The sequence below is a fragment of the Asparagus officinalis genome, chromosome 6 (genome assembly GCF_001876935.1).
Source record: "Asparagus officinalis chromosome 6, Aspof.V1, whole genome shotgun sequence".
Lineage (NCBI taxonomy): Eukaryota > Viridiplantae > Streptophyta > Magnoliopsida > Asparagales > Asparagaceae > Asparagus > Asparagus officinalis.
Window position 1 is genome coordinate 61,734,779 of NC_033799.1, and position 15,922 is coordinate 61,750,700.

General features: G+C 33.8%; 1 protein-coding gene across 1 annotated transcript in view; it reads left to right on the forward strand.

The window, feature by feature from the left end:
- The window catches only part of LOC109846239, a 104,358-nt gene that overhangs the window by 4,757 nt on the left and 83,679 nt on the right, over positions 1-15,922 (forward strand). The window contains exons 4-15 of the mRNA XM_020415462.1: positions 1,513-1,605; positions 1,696-1,743; positions 7,889-7,942; positions 8,736-8,839; positions 8,922-9,039; positions 13,178-13,279; positions 13,370-13,567; positions 13,794-13,951; positions 14,161-14,316; positions 14,423-14,515; positions 14,684-15,038; positions 15,128-15,241. Of these exons, the coding sequence (XP_020271051.1) occupies positions 1,513-1,605; positions 1,696-1,743; positions 7,889-7,942; positions 8,736-8,839; positions 8,922-9,039; positions 13,178-13,279; positions 13,370-13,567; positions 13,794-13,951; positions 14,161-14,316; positions 14,423-14,515; positions 14,684-15,038; positions 15,128-15,241 (1,593 nt within the window). The remainder of the gene's footprint in view (positions 1-1,512; positions 1,606-1,695; positions 1,744-7,888; positions 7,943-8,735; positions 8,840-8,921; positions 9,040-13,177; positions 13,280-13,369; positions 13,568-13,793; positions 13,952-14,160; positions 14,317-14,422; positions 14,516-14,683; positions 15,039-15,127; positions 15,242-15,922) is intronic.

Below are 15,922 nucleotides of genomic sequence, written 5' to 3' on the forward strand. Positions count from 1 at the left end.
TTTATCCCATGCTAGTTTGAGTGTTATTTGTTGCTGTTTATGAGCATTCTGCGCGGTCCACCAGTTCTCATGTCTCCTTTATGTTTTTCGATTTTTGCAGTTCCTATTTTGTTTTCAAGGACTTCTATTTTTATTGCTTTATTTCTTACAACTGTCTATACTCAAGTTTGTAGATAATTGGAATATGTCATGATAACAAGCTTGTCAGAAATTTATTTTCATTGATTGTTTTGTGTCCAATAACTTCTATTATAAGTAACAGTAGAATGTTTTACTTGCATTTTACTTTCAGCACTTATCTTCAAGGGTATAGTTATACTTAGTAATTATCTTCTTATTGGCACTGGAATTGATCAAAATTGCAAATGCTTCATTTTCTATCAATATCTATTATGAATTTCCCAGTCTATTATTGAATCATCCTGTTGATGGCTGGGGAAAGGATTTGAAGCAAGTCTACCATTTTTTACTTGGGGGTTGTTTGGTTCGCAACAAATTTTGGTGTTGTATTTGCAGTTGCATGCAACTAAGACACTTTTGAGTCAGTTCTAGTGTTTGTTCCATTGCAACTGGCAAATGCAGTATAAATCGTAGTTACAAAATGTGTCCATGAAACTTGACAGCTCAAAGCAAACACCTACAATTGCAACTGCAAATTGCAAAAAATTATAATTGACCAAGCAACAATAAACACAATCACAATGCAACAACAGTTGCAGCAAGGGCAGGTGCATGTATTGACACTTGCATTGCAATTAGTGTTGCCATGAATGGAACAATCCCATAGTTGGTGACAGGCCTGTAGGCCTTTGTACATGAGCTTATTTGGTGGCAATATACTGAGTTACCATGTCTAACTTGGAAGGTTGTAGGCTTGGCAACTTAGGTTGGTGGTTCAAATATCTGTCATTTTAGATGTCTTTAAAGTTTTCCATTGCAAGAGGAGTCATTGTATATTGTACATCTTGTACGTATTCTGCACTATTATCAGGTTAGTGTGACTAGTACTTTGTTCAAAATTTGATCATATGGACAATTGGAAATTAACCTTCATGTGAGAATATTTTTTTCTATAGTGTTATTAATGAACAATCAAATTCTGTACATTTAGCAAGTGTATTCACGAACTAGTAAAGTCTGTGAGGACTGCTTGAAGTTCAAATATTAACCTTTGCAGTAAAGCTCTTATGCTTAGACGCTCTGTTTTTTATTTGGGGGGAGAATGATTATGGAGGAAAGGGAGATAACCTTCCCTAAAGAAGCTTGCATGAACAAATAGAGAAGCCCTACTTGGGAAAGAATCTTGGATGTAGGGGTCTCGTTGAGTGAAAAAAGAATTAAGATAAGTTTGTAACTGGTCCTTCTTTGTACACATGGATCACACTGACCCCTTGGTAGCCCCTGCTTTATGAAGTTTCTTGCTTCAAAATGATATGTCCTTTAGACTTTTATATTTTTTTATGCTTCAAGATGATGAGGTTTCTTGCTTCCAATTTGATGCTATGAGTATAGGTTCCTTGGAAAAGTCTTGGTAAAGAGCCTGTCGTTGTTCTCATCGACCGTGTGTTTGTTCTTGCACATCCTGCTGATGGACGGACTCCCAGGGTATGATACTGAAATTTACAAGCCTTGATATTTGTTCTACATTTGGCATGTTGTTCTCTGTGAATGTGTAAATTTTTACACCATAAGCAGGAGGAAGATAGAGAGAAGATTTTTGAGGCCAAGCTTCAACAAATTGAGGTAATCTTCTTTAACAAATTATCAAATTTGAATTGACCTAAAAAGATGATCAAATTTGCATTGACCTAAAAAAATGATCAAATTTGATCTTTACTTTATTGATTTTTTATCATGTGTGATAATGTATTCTAGTGCATTGTTAATTACATCATTGTTCGGCATTAACTGGTGGTTTAGATTGCTTTAGTCTCACTGTAATTCTTGCTTGATATCCATGACTTATATATACATATACAAAACGTGCACATACACATGTATATTTATGTGTGTGTGTATATGGGTTTGATGGTTATAAGGTGGCGGCTTATTAGCAAAATGAGCTACCAAGAGATTGAAGGGTGAAGCCCACATCTTTTGATATGACTTTTATGGTGGGTCTCATTACATGATTATCTCTTGGTAGCTCGTTCAGAAAAATGAGCCACCATTTTATGTACATATATACATACACAATAAAAATCTTGTAAACTTAAGTTGACTGGAGTAGCTTGTCCACCAAGTTTTTATCCATTTAATTAGCTTTGAGATTTGTGCTAGCGTATGATACAAATCAAGGCTATAATCTCCAAGATATCTTATTCTTTGGTGTATAGAATAAATCCCAAAGCAAAATCAAGGGATAAAAAAGTTAGTGGACAAGATCTCCTATCGACTTACGTTTATTTTACTTTTACTTCACCACTCTCTCCCCCTCTCTATATATGTATATATATGTACACATATACATATACATGGGAGAATGGGAGGTGAGTTGATAGCGTTGGAAAATTCCTACACTATTGCCTCTTGTCCTGTTCTAATTCGTTGAACATAATAATTGGGTTGGGGGGGTGTGGTGGTTAGGAGAGATTTGGGAATAAATGAGTGAGTTAAATTTTAAGAAGAAAGACATTATATATAAAAAGTCCCACAAATTAGTCTCCAAACCTCTCACCCGCTTCTGTCCCTGCCCTATACAGTTTACAGTTTCATTCGTGAGACCCATTAAAAATAAAATCCCATCATTCTCCACGAATTTAGTCTTTGAATTCGTTTTGACTTGAAAAAAAAAACTTCGATTGATTCCGAGTCCTTCCATACTGCTTTTAAACAAAATAGATGAAGAAAATAAGATACTTTATCATCTCCTTGAACTCACAAAAGAACATAAAAAAATATTAAAAAACAAGTATGAGCAATGAAAAATGATGCTAATGAGCTCGGTTAATTAACAGAATGAAGAAAAGTTTACGAGTTCATAAGTAAAATGCACGAGGAATCAGTTTACAAGCAAAAGAAATGGGGCAAAAAGATTTTGTGTTTGATTGTGTTCTATTAAGATTTTGGGTAAAATCCAAGGATACATTTGTTCTTATTGCAAATATCAATAGCAAAGCAACATTGGCAAATATATACTGAATGGTTGAAGTTATTAGGTGAAACAATTTTAGATTTGATTGGGCTCAATTGCGATTTGGGACGAGATCAATTACGGAGGGGGAAGAAATGCGCGAAATGATTTTATTAATTGGGTTCAATTTTTTTTGAATGATTCATCAACTTATTACCTCTCGAGTTTGATTTTTGTGCTTTTTATTTATTTATTTTGAGACGAGAAAGAAAAAGAAAAGTGACCAGAAGACACGCAAACAGAGAAGAAATGGGAGAAAAGGAAGTTGCTATTGAAGATAAGGATTTTGATCAATTTTACACTTAAACCATATTATTCTTTTAGTTTACATTGTGAATAATAACTGCTTCTAACTATTTCCTTTAAAATCCCATGCGATAATGATCATCATTTTCCTTCCCTTCTCTGTCCTCTTCTTTGTTCTTTAATGCATGAGTGGTACCACAATTAATATGGCAAGGTATACAACTAAAATTGATGGGTGATTGTTGGTATTATAGGTTCAAGAAGATGATCATAGTCTGTTTACAACCAAATTGTTCCAATTAGATGTATTAATATTCAAAAAGATCAATAACTCATTGTTTTTCAAGAAGATAAGCATAGGCTCCTTGATAATTGTGAAATCCGTAAGAGTTATTAACGTAAGTAGTAAAACATACATGTATTAACCAGTGTTGTAAATAGCGGCCAATAGCGGGGCTATAGCAGCGCGAATAGCGGTCGCGGCCCTTCAGCGCTACGCGTAGGGGTTTCGCGGCTGGCTTAAGCGGGAAAATCCGCTATTCATTCGAATAGCGCGTAAAAGCGGATTTTAGCGGGTTAAAAGCGGGTTTTCATGGTTAAAAGCGGATTTTCGCGGTTTAAAGCGGATTTTCGCGGTTAAAAGCGGCTAAACCCGCTATCACACATATTATGATGCTATATTTCTTGAATTTCTTTATAGTTTCATTCATACAACAAGCCTACTAATTGTTATTTACTGATAATACAAGAAATTTACAACTAATTGAATTTTTAGATTTTTTTATGAATTTTCTTATTATTTAGGATATTTAAATATATTTAAATTTAACCGCTATTTGACTGTGCGCCATTTGCCGCGATTTTGCCGCAATAGCCCAATATAGCGATACCTCGCCGCGACGCGCCGCGATCCGCTATCAGCAACCTTGGTATTAACATTTCAATAACTGAAATTCAAGAGAGATCCACCACATTCTAATGCTAATTTCTATTTGAGAACTGACTTTTTAATTGCACATTGTGTTAATGTGTGTATACGTAATATCTTAGTAGTGCTGTTTAAGAAAAATAATTGTTCGTAACCTTTGAATTACTCAAGTAGTCAAGTTTAATACAGTCCAAATTTTGATGTTTCGGATAGAGATTGAAGAATATACTAGCTATAAGTAGGTTTAATATTCTAAAAATTTGATGAGTTATAGTAAATTTTTCCTGAGTAAGGAGATCATAATCTACTGATTTAAGAATTAGATTTTATTATAAATATCCTTTGCTATGTGGGTCCATGGAAAACTGCTAGCATTTGGCCTGTAGCTTGATAAAACTGACATATATGAAGGAGATTAGAGATCCCATCCTAACCCACTCACCAATGAGTTTAGAAATCCGTAAAAAATTAAAGGACAAAATTGTCTCCTAAAAATTAAGTTTTATTTAAAAAATGGTGGATCTCTCTCAAGTTTTAGTTGATTCAAAGGTTAAGGTTGATTTCACGGTGTTCTGGTAATGAATACACATGCGTACCTATATAATTGTGAAATACTAAGTAAAATACTAAGTTTATAATATCATATGATTTATATGTAACTTTGAAATGCACGAAAGAAGGGCAAGCTTTGAAAAGCATACAAACATATGCTGTGTAGTGCGTTCTGGAGACACGATTATGGTTGGTGCGAGAGGTGGTGTAGGGGGAGAGAGGAATAGTTTTCTTTTTGGTGTTGGATGATGGATTTTCTAAAATTAAGTCCCTGTAACTATTACACCAAAACTCCGAAGTTATGGTGATGGTTGAGGATTATAGTTTTATAGTAATTCTAATAGGTGTCAATTTTTAGAAAATCTACTTTAATTTGTGGCCAGTGGGATTTGAACCTGGGTTGCTCTTATACTATCTTTAATTAAGTCCCTCTAACTATTACACCAAACTCCAAAGTTATGGTGATGGTTGAAGATTATAGATTTATATTAATTCTAATATACCCTTATAGGTTCAATTTGTTGGAGGAATTTGTTTACCTTAATATGTAATATTGTTAATGGAGGTTTTAAAAACATAATTACCAGATTTAATTAAGGATTGGGGGTTACGGTAGGTAATTGAATGGATTGATAGGTATAATTATTGAGTTGGGATATGAGTGTTATGGGGGTTATAATGGATTAAATTGCAAGAAATGTACTAAATAATTGTTATAATAGTAATAATAAATAAAAAATGTTTAATCTTAATTTGGCTTATCGGTTCTTACTAGTTTTCTCCTTGTGAGTGGGGTCCACTCACTTTGGTCATTTTGTCTTTAAGCTAAATCGATTCCTCAACGGAGCTAATGGTATATTTTACATCCAATTTTAAAGATATATATTAATATCTTTGATATTATATAATATTATTAAGCTAAACTGGTTTAACTCATTATGGGTTTGCAAGTTTTAGTTATACTAAAGATATATATACAATTTTTTAGTGTACATACTTGTGTAATGTATATATATATAATACTATATAGATATAAAGCTTATCAACATCGAAAGTTTAGTAGAACATAGATATATATGAGTGTTGTATATAAGAGTCGTGCTATAGTTTATAAAATACATCTACCTGTAGTAAGGAATAGTTATGCTATAGTCTAAAGCCTTTAATTAATGTGATTTAATAAGATTGGGGGTTATGAGAAGAATTCGAAGGGATATGATTTATGTATATATGTATATGTATCTATTATGTGTTTGATTTGATGGGGGTATGCTTTATGTATGCATGTATGTGTTTTGGAGGGCATTTTTGAAAGAAATGTTTTAACATTCAACACGCTTTAATAACATGGTATTAGAGAGACCCATATTCGAACCTTTGGACAAAACACAGATAGGCAAAACCAATTAAGACCCCCTAAGCTACATGATCCGTAAACAACTTTGGTTGCTTGCCTTTTGTCAAAAATTTGGATAAAGACGTTTTTATGTATATCTTTTGTGAAGTGAGCGTGGAAAGAAATTTACATCAGTATGGTTTTTTTCTTGTGTTGAGGAGATTAACAAAGGAGTAAAAAAATAGTACTAGTGTCCTTGTTAAGAGGCTACTGACAATAGAACTGTAGATGTAAATATTGCGACCAAATTTGTATTTTAATTGCTTTCAATGTTTTAGTTAAGAAAGTTAAATGTTTGTAGAAAATATGATAACAAATGCTGTAACCAATTTGGTGTGAACAAAAGATGCAAAATCAGTGTTGTAACAAGTGGTGCTTAGTGCCCGCTTAAGGGTTTTGGTCGCTTAGCCACTTTCCACTTGGAAAAGCCTAATGTGGCATGGAAAGAGGCCCAAAAGTAGTTCAACACCAAGAGCTTTCATTTTGATAAATTACATTAAGTCATTAACTTGTTAAGTATTTGATGTACATAGTGCAGAACATGTTAGTTTACAAAATTACAATGTGTATAAGATTTTGTTGTTTACGTGTTTAAATTTATGTACTTTTACACATCTACATGTTTAGGATCTCTATTAATCATCACATATGCATTTGTAGAAAGTTTTTCTCCAATTCTTACTTTTTTATTATTTTTAGATTTTTGCTATTTTTCTTATTTTTCGAACTTCTGCCTATTTAAATTTAAAAATAAAAAAAGGACAAACTGATTTGGTGATTTTTTGGCTTGGCGCTGCTTTAAGCCCCAAAAAGCCTAGGCGACATCTTGCCCTTCGGCTCTGCTTTTTGCTTCCCACAACTTTGAAGAAAATTGAAAAAGTATAACTGTAAAAAACCTCTTAGAAGAAAATCTTCTCTATCCCATATAAATAACCATTTACACTGCATTTCCTTATATGATAGAATGATAGAATACTCGACAGCTCTCGCCTTTCTCTTTCTCATACCATAAAAAAAAATCCGGCTTGAAACGCAAAAAGACCTTAATTCAAAGGATGACCTCTTGCCTTTCCTAAGGGTAGAAGATATAGCTTTTATACCAATTGTTCTTCAACCAAACACTGAATATTGCATTGGAAATACATTTTATCGATAAAATTGTGGATATCCAGACAATAGATTTGAAGTTGAATTCCTCAAGAAATACACATGCAATGTTGTCTGTAATTTATTTTTGTAATTGTAACAAACTGAACAGCCCTTAAAGTTTCTTGCAACTTCTTTGTGTGCTTGGGTAGTTATTAATTGGCTATCGCCAATTTGGATGATTTGCTTTCTCTTTTATTTAGAACGAGAATGGTGTGATAAACCTCAAAATATTAATGCAAATGCAGGTATCTAGAGGTTCTAGAACAGTTACCTTACTTTTGTGGATTTCATTTATTGCCTTTTGGTTGTAGTGTTTTTAGTTTGACTGCTGGCTATTTTCTAAGGTACTGTATGTTTATTGGTTGTATTTCTTTGATGTATTCTTCCTTGCTGCACATGTTAGGTTCTGCATGAGATAGTTCTTTTACATTTTTTTGATGCTGTTGTAAGTTAATGCTTTACTGCTATTTCTATATATATGCAGGAGGCTGAATTAGCAACCATTGAAGCAGTGACTAGGAGATCAAAATCAGGAACTGTATGAGCTCTGTTTTCAGTAATTGTTTCTCTGATTCACTGTCGTTTGATGTTTTCCACATTTTATTATATTTGTTTTGCAAGTTCAATTATATACATGCCCTATTATTTTTTGAACATTAAAATTTTTGATGCTATTTGTGGCTTTGTTCCTATACATTGAATACTTTAAAACACATTTTCTTTTGCGGCATTTTCTAGCACCTGGTTAGTTCTCTATGTTAGTTCTTAAAGTTGATTCTCAAACAAGTAATAGCCACATGTTCAGGATGGGTTCAAATTTTTATATCAGTTGACATTTTGAATGCCTATATGTATATCAGTACATGGTGACATATAAAGATCCTGGTATTTATATCTGTGTTTATTGTATGGAAGATAAATGTGGCAAAAAATTCAATATTTCAAAGACGATGAATTGGAAAGTGGCTGATGTTTCCTGGGTACTTTAGAACTTGAAAGATAAGGCGAAATATATGTGTGTGTGAGACAGATAGAGCTCAGTTAATTTGATGCTTAGCCTGCCTTTCACTTACGTAGCTGATAACAGATATAGCCTGTAATGTTGACACCATTATTTTTTATTAGAACTGGTTAGTATCTCTTTACTTGCACGGAGTTGTTTCATGGTTTATTTTACATATTTTCTGACCTATTATTGTTTATTCTTTTTACTAGCGTATTCAATTCATGAACTGTTAGCCCTATGTAATATAGTTATATTGTGGATTTGTAATAAACTTTTGGACTTCTCTAACTTCTTTGCTAATTGCTTTGTTCATTGTTTTACTCAGGGACCTGCTGGAAGTTCATGGTTAGGTTCACTGATTGCTACTGTCATTGGCAATCTTAAAGTCACTATTAGTCATGTTCATATTAGATATGAGGACTCAATCAGGTTTGTAAAATGTGTATAGCATCTTTTTCATGAAGTCTGTAACGTTCTATTGCTTGCTTTTCACAAGTAGTGTATATGGCAGTCATCATGGGCACCCATTTTGTTCTGGAGTCACCTTATCAAAGCTTGCTGCAGTAACAACAGATGATCAAGGCAATGAAACTTTTGATACGAGCAGTGCTCTTGACAAGCTACGTAAGGTTAGTTCATTCTCTGGATTGTTAATAACATACACACCAATATTTGGATATGTTATTTAGTTAGGTCTTCTATCTCTTCTAATTAAATTCCATATATCTTCAATGCCCAGCAACGCCAGACAAGAATCAAGTAAAGCAGCAATCATTTTGATATCAACCAGTTAACCAGATATTTTATCTTTCCTCCCTATATAAGTGCTCAATTAGAAATAGGATGGCATTAGGCTCATGATAGGACTGAAATTACTACCGTCGGAGTTAATTTTAATGAACTATGTAACTATGAAAGTGCATTATAATTCGTGCAAATATTTGGGGGACATGTGTTACTGTGTGAAATCGAGGCTACATGTATTAGGGGGCCAAATCAAGGATACATGTGTTAAGGGACCAGTGGGGATGATGGCGTTTCATGCTTGTTACAAGGAATATAAGTTGGGTTGGGTTGGTGGTAGTGTTCCATATGAAGAACTTACATTGAATAATTAAAAAACAAGCCCAAATCTTGGTTGACATTTGATGTGGAAAATTGTGTTGGTTGGGTATAATTGATACTTCTATGTTATTAAGTCATGGAAAAACATGGATTTATGAAATGCAGGTTTTGAAGTTACAACAAACCAGTAGCACCGCTAACAGCTTCGATTTACGTACAAACATTATGGTTGGCAAACTAGACTGGGCGAGTTTTCCCAGACATATTTGGAAGCTCTATTGATGTATGACCCATTCAATTATTCAGATTAGAAGGGTTGACCTGTGTAAATCCCAAAATCATAGGGTTGACCTGTGTAAATCCCAAAATCATTTATGGTGATTCTGAACTGTGGTGCCATCCTCAGATCTCGTGATATTTATATCCTTAATGCTACAAATATTAAGCAAAGCAGTAGAGGAACACCAAATGTCCCCTAGTAGATTGTTCAATTTTGCTAGTTGAATGTATCATGCATGAAATCTTAAGTCATACCATGTAATGATATCTCATTTAGTGATGAACGACAATTGCTAACATGTCACTTTTTCTTTTTCCTTCATACATGTTGTGTCACGCATTTATAAAGGAACAGAATCAGAACAGATATAATTGTATGAGATTTTCTGTGAGAATGCCAAATTAGTTTTTCTCGCCCTGCTGTCAATTTAATATTTGGCTTTGCTAGTTTTCTGATGGGCTTGATGTAGCTTTTTGAAGCTAACAAATTTGTAGCTTTACTTATTTATTAAATTACATTAGTGATGCAATCACTCTTGAGTGTTGGTGATCAAAAGTTACAAGATAGGTCATGCTTTGATAGAGGAGACATTCTACATAGAGACTGCATTTTGAATATGAAGAGACTTCCATACTTGGCATCCGTGTCCATAAAGTTTATAACATAAAAGATGTGTGTTAGAGACATCTGAAAGTAAAGATGTTTGAATATGACTTGTATCATGGGCTAGAGAATTCAATTTATTTATGGTATATTTTAAGTAATAAAGAATCGGGAGGCTGGTAACAGTCGTCTTATATAACTTGGTTTATTACATAATATCCAATTTAGTGGTGAATTTAAACCTTTTTTATTAAATTGCACAGTGTAGTGACTACTGAGAGCACACATCACATGAAATTGTAGAGATGTCCCACGATACTATTTATTAGAGTTATGGAGATAACAGGAAACATTTTTTGAATTGTTTGAATCAGAAAGAAATAGTTCACAATAATGACTCTTGTATTAAGAAAAGAAGAGAATTCTAATGATAAATTTATGCCTGTTCCTCAAGTAGAAACAGTTCCTTGACTGTAATTATCTTATTTTATCAGTTTCTCTTTGTGACATGGGTGTTTATGCATTACTAGTGGAATGAAATTTTATGGACCAGTGAAATTTCTCTATATTGCAAAACTGTTCTATACTGATTATTAAAACTGTTCTATACTGATTATTAAAATATTAAGAATTTTCTTCTTTTCTTAATGACTCCAAGTATGTTTTTCATTAAATAAAAGTTAAAGACAAATTCAAAAAATTGAATGCACAAGTTTCATCTATTTGCTCTTGAGTTTATACCATTCTCCTTAATGATTTCAGGATCCTCAATCATAAAAGAAAACATGGTAGTTATACTAAGTAATGTACAATAACGTGAGCCCCAACAAGTGTCCCCGACTCTTTTAAGACTGGCTTCTTGATTCAAGCCACGTCCACTAGATATTTCATAGCTTTCTACCACTTCTCTCATCTTACTATTTCTTTTTCTTGAAAAATATCTCGACTCTTACTAGAAGCACCAACAGTATGTCACAAACTAGCAACCAAGTAGCAAATCAATTTCAACTTGCTTTTTTTTTTGCAACAGCTACAAGTGCTAATTGAAGCTAATGAGCAAAGCAATGCACATAAAAGTAAATCCATTCTTTTTGAATATCAAACTTTTGAGTCCATTGAATTCTCCTTGCATATTACTAACTCTATCATAGCCTTGTCCCCAAAGTCTTGACAAACTCAAGCTATATTTTGCAAATTCGGACTTAAAAAGTTGTTTAAGCAACAGAGCATTCGTTTTAGACCCATGTTCAAGACTAAGGAAACACTCAATGAGACACCCTTTCTTGTTCGCATAACGCAAAGCAATGAGCATTTGCTCTTTGATTGATATATCATGGATTCATCAATTAAAACAGTAAATAATCATCTCAAAGATCATTGATAATTGTACTAGTGGCCTCACTAGCTGCAACATTTATAGTATCCTTTTGGATGCTATGTGCTACAATTTTTAAATTTCTATGAGTACCTTTGAAGATGTTGTCAATGGCTTGTGATTTGCAAGTTCAAGGAAGTTTCCTTGATTACTTGAGTTATTGAATGCCAACATTTGACGTAGAATAAATTAAACTCAATCTATCGTTACCGTTAAATGAATCCGGTGATCTCTTTCAACTTGATTAGATTGTGAGGCAATGACAACCTCACTGTGCTTATTTTGATTCATCAATGCTTTGCACTTCCTCCAAGCTTCATTGTGAGCACTATTTGGACCACAACATGAACTTGTAACCTCTCTCTTTTTTTTGTCAATTAGAAAATCCTTCCATAGCAAATGCATCGCCACCCCGTTGTTCTTGAAGTTCTAGACTCGTTATATAGTAACGTAAACAATACGCTTCATCTTTTGATACAGTACATTCTAACCAATTCCCAAACTTATGAAACCAATTGGAACTAAAATGACATAAGAGATTTCCATATTTCTTTTGTAGGAAATTATGTTCTCGTAGTTAACAAGGACCTTCTTGCAAGTATACTCTCTGAATTTCATCCCGACAATCAGGATGGTTGGCATGGATCTGTCCGAAGATCCTTAAGTCAACTTCTAAAAACTTTTCTTTGAAGAGGTTGGTTGAACAATAGATGACTGTTTCTCTCTGGACTTTCTTTTTAAAAAAAGTCTCCATTACTAGAATCTAGAACAGAGAATACTCTTACCTTCTACTACTCATGTCCACCTCATGATACACATGTACACCTCTCAATACTCCTCTTATGCTGCCTCCCCAAGTTTCAGCTGTTCATAAGACAACTGTATAATGGTTTTGCACAAAACCCCTTCTAATTTTTATGTTTGCATATCTGTGTCAGTTTCTGTTTGCAAACATTTGTCACAAGACTTGTATATGTTATCTTAACTACCAATAAACTAATCAATAATATTAACATAATGATGAATAGAGTAATTGGACATTACAGAGTTTCTAAGTCACCCATCTAATTCTTCTTTCCTTCAATAATAATAGCTTCATGCAATTATTATACAAATGAGTTAGAAACCTCTGAAAGGCATAAATTTTTGTATGCACATGTTCTGTTATTTGTATGTCAAGATAAACTAGGTGTATCATTATCATCCCCTACAATGTGCTTTATGTAGTTTTCTAGGTGGTTACCATATTTAAAACTGTAGGGGATGATACAAGTATTGCTAGTTTATTAGTTGGTTACCATATTTAGCTCCTGGTAATGGTAAGCCCTGTCTTGCATGTTTTTGCAAGTTTTGATAGTTTCATCTTGAAGTTCCTGCTCTAGCCACATGCTTTTCATAGTTGCTAAGCTTGTCTCAGTTGACATTATGATCTTTTTTTTTGTAGTCCCTTCAACTCCAGAGACTTGCTTTTTATCATGATACTGACAGCACACCATGGAAAGTGGATAAAAATTGGGAAGATTTGGATCCTTCAGAATGGACCAAGGTTGCATTTCTACTCTCTAAATTTTACTCTCTCCTTGACTTGATATTAAGTATTGACTTATAAATCTCGTTCAAATTACTTTTGAACTAGATATTTCAAGATGGGATTGATGAACTTCCTAGGGAACTAGCAGTTTCCCTCTGGGCAATGAACCGCACATACTTGGTATCACCTATAAATGGAGTTCTTAAATATCACCGCCTTGGGAAGAAGGAAAGGAAGAATCCTGATATACCCTTTGAGAAGGCTTCACTTGTCCTTAGTGATGTTTCATTAACTATATCTGAGGTTAGTTGCTCATACATACAGGATTTTGTGGGTGTCTGCGCTTTAACTACTTTTTCATTTTAGACTGTTAAGTTAAACTTTCTTACATCTCTGCATTAACAGTTCTCTCTCTCTCTCTCTCTCTCTCTCTCTCTCTCTCTCTGAGTGAGTGTGTATTCTTTAACTACTTTTTCGTTTTAGACTGTTTAGTTAAACTTTCTTTCATCTCTGCATTAACGTGTACCAGGCTCAGTATTATGATGGCATAAAACTACTGGAAACTATTTCGAGATATAAAACTCGTGTGGATGTATCTCACCTTAGGCCTATGTTACCAGTTTCGGAAGATCCTTGTGCCTGGTGGCGCTATGCTGTTCTTGCTGGTTTGCAGCAAAAAAAGATGTGGTAGCACATTCTCTCTTTATTATCGTTTTGATAGTGGTTATATTGAAAGTCAATGCTGCAGTCTGTCTCCATGATGCTATTTTGCAAACTTGATTTTAGATGTGCCGGCTATGTATTTCACCAAAATTTACATTGGAATATGTTAGTTTTTTCTGGATTTATCCTTTTTATCTACACTCAAATTGTGTGAATCCTTTTGCTGTTTGAAGTTACTGGTTTTCTTGGGAGAGAATAAAGCATCTTTGTCAGCTTCGTCGACGCTATATTCAAATGTATGCAAATTCTTTGCAAATGCCTGATGTGGATATTTCCGAACTTAGGCAGATTGAGAAAGCCCTTAGTTCAAAAGTGATTCTATTGTGGAGGTATGCACCTTAATACTGTCTTATTACTATTATGATGATATCTGTCTTTTTTTACTGAGCTTTCTTTTGGTATTTTGCATAACCAATTTCTATTTCTTTTCTTCAGGTTACTTGCTCGTGCTAGAATTGAATCTGTGAAATCAAAGGAAGCTTCTCAGCAGAAGAGTAATTTGAAAAGAAGCTGGTGGAATTTTGGATGGTTTGTAGAAGTCTTGCTCTATTTTCTGCACAAGTTTCTTTATTTTTTAGAGTATTGCGGTTCTTTTTTATTTGGTCATATTAGACATATTAGACATTCATTAACAAGTTATTAACTAGTGATTTTTTTTTCATCATTTCATCTTTTCTTCCTCTTTATCAACTGTAGGAACACTGTTTCTGGAGATGACTCAGTTGCAAGAATTTTACCAGAATCAAGGTTGGAAGAAGAGGAAAATTTGACAAAAGAAGAGTGGCAGGCAATCAATAAAATGTTGAGTTATCAGCAGGAGGATGATTTGTCTCTTATTCCTGGCAAAACCTTGCAAAATATGATGCAGTTCGTAGTTGATGTGTCAGTTGGCCAAGCAGCTGCTCAAATCATAAGTATTAATCAGACAGATATTGTATGTGGTAGATTTGAAGAACTTCATATCAGGACAAAAATGTATCAGAAAAGCACACATTGTGACGTGTCGTTGAAATTCTATGGCTTATCCTCTCCTGAAGGTTCACTTACAGAGGTTTGTTTGTAGTGTAGTGTGAAATTTCTTAGATTCCATGTATTTCTCTGAAGACTAAGTTTAAATGTTTCTGATTCTTTATTTTTCAGAGTGTTATCAGCGGAAAAAAGGTCAATGCATTAGAAGCCACTTTTGTATATTCGCCTCTTGGGGATGATGTGGATTGGCGACTTTCAGCAACCATTGCTCCCTGTCATGCCACGGTATTTGTTTACTGTCATCATTAGTACATTGCTGTAAGACAGTGTTTTGTTTCAGCTTAAAAATTAGTTGACTGAAGATAAACAGTCCTATAGAACCTAAAAGAAAGGATATTAGTACTGCAATATGCCACATCCAAGAGAGACGAGTTTAATATATTATTGTAGAAGTCCTCTAGAGCCAACTTTAAGACCCTGTTTTCGCTTTCTGCTTTTGAATTCTTTAAGCCCTTCTTTTTGAACTACAAACTTTCCGATTGTCTACATTATCCTAGTATGTTGAATCTGTTCTTCTTCATTAATACTTTGGTCAGCTTTTATTTGTTATGCAGCCCCTGAGAAGGTATATGCAAGTATGGTTTGATAATGGATTAGCTTCTGGAACTTGGCTTGAATAAATTTGTTAGCAAACAAGTGGGTTTAATCGTGGGTTAGAATAGGAAACCATAGTTAAATATAAGGACTTAAATGTGCCAGTTAATTTCTCATAAATCAGGCTCCTTGCAGGAGAATATATATAACTGAAATTAACATAATGAAAATGAAGGTATCAGTTGCAAATTAGAAATAACGTGATATATTGGAAGTCATGCAATGAATTGAAAAGTCAACGGCTTGAGACTAATTTCTATAATTGACTTATTTCATGCAGTCAACAAATTCTTATGACATTAATTAACTACT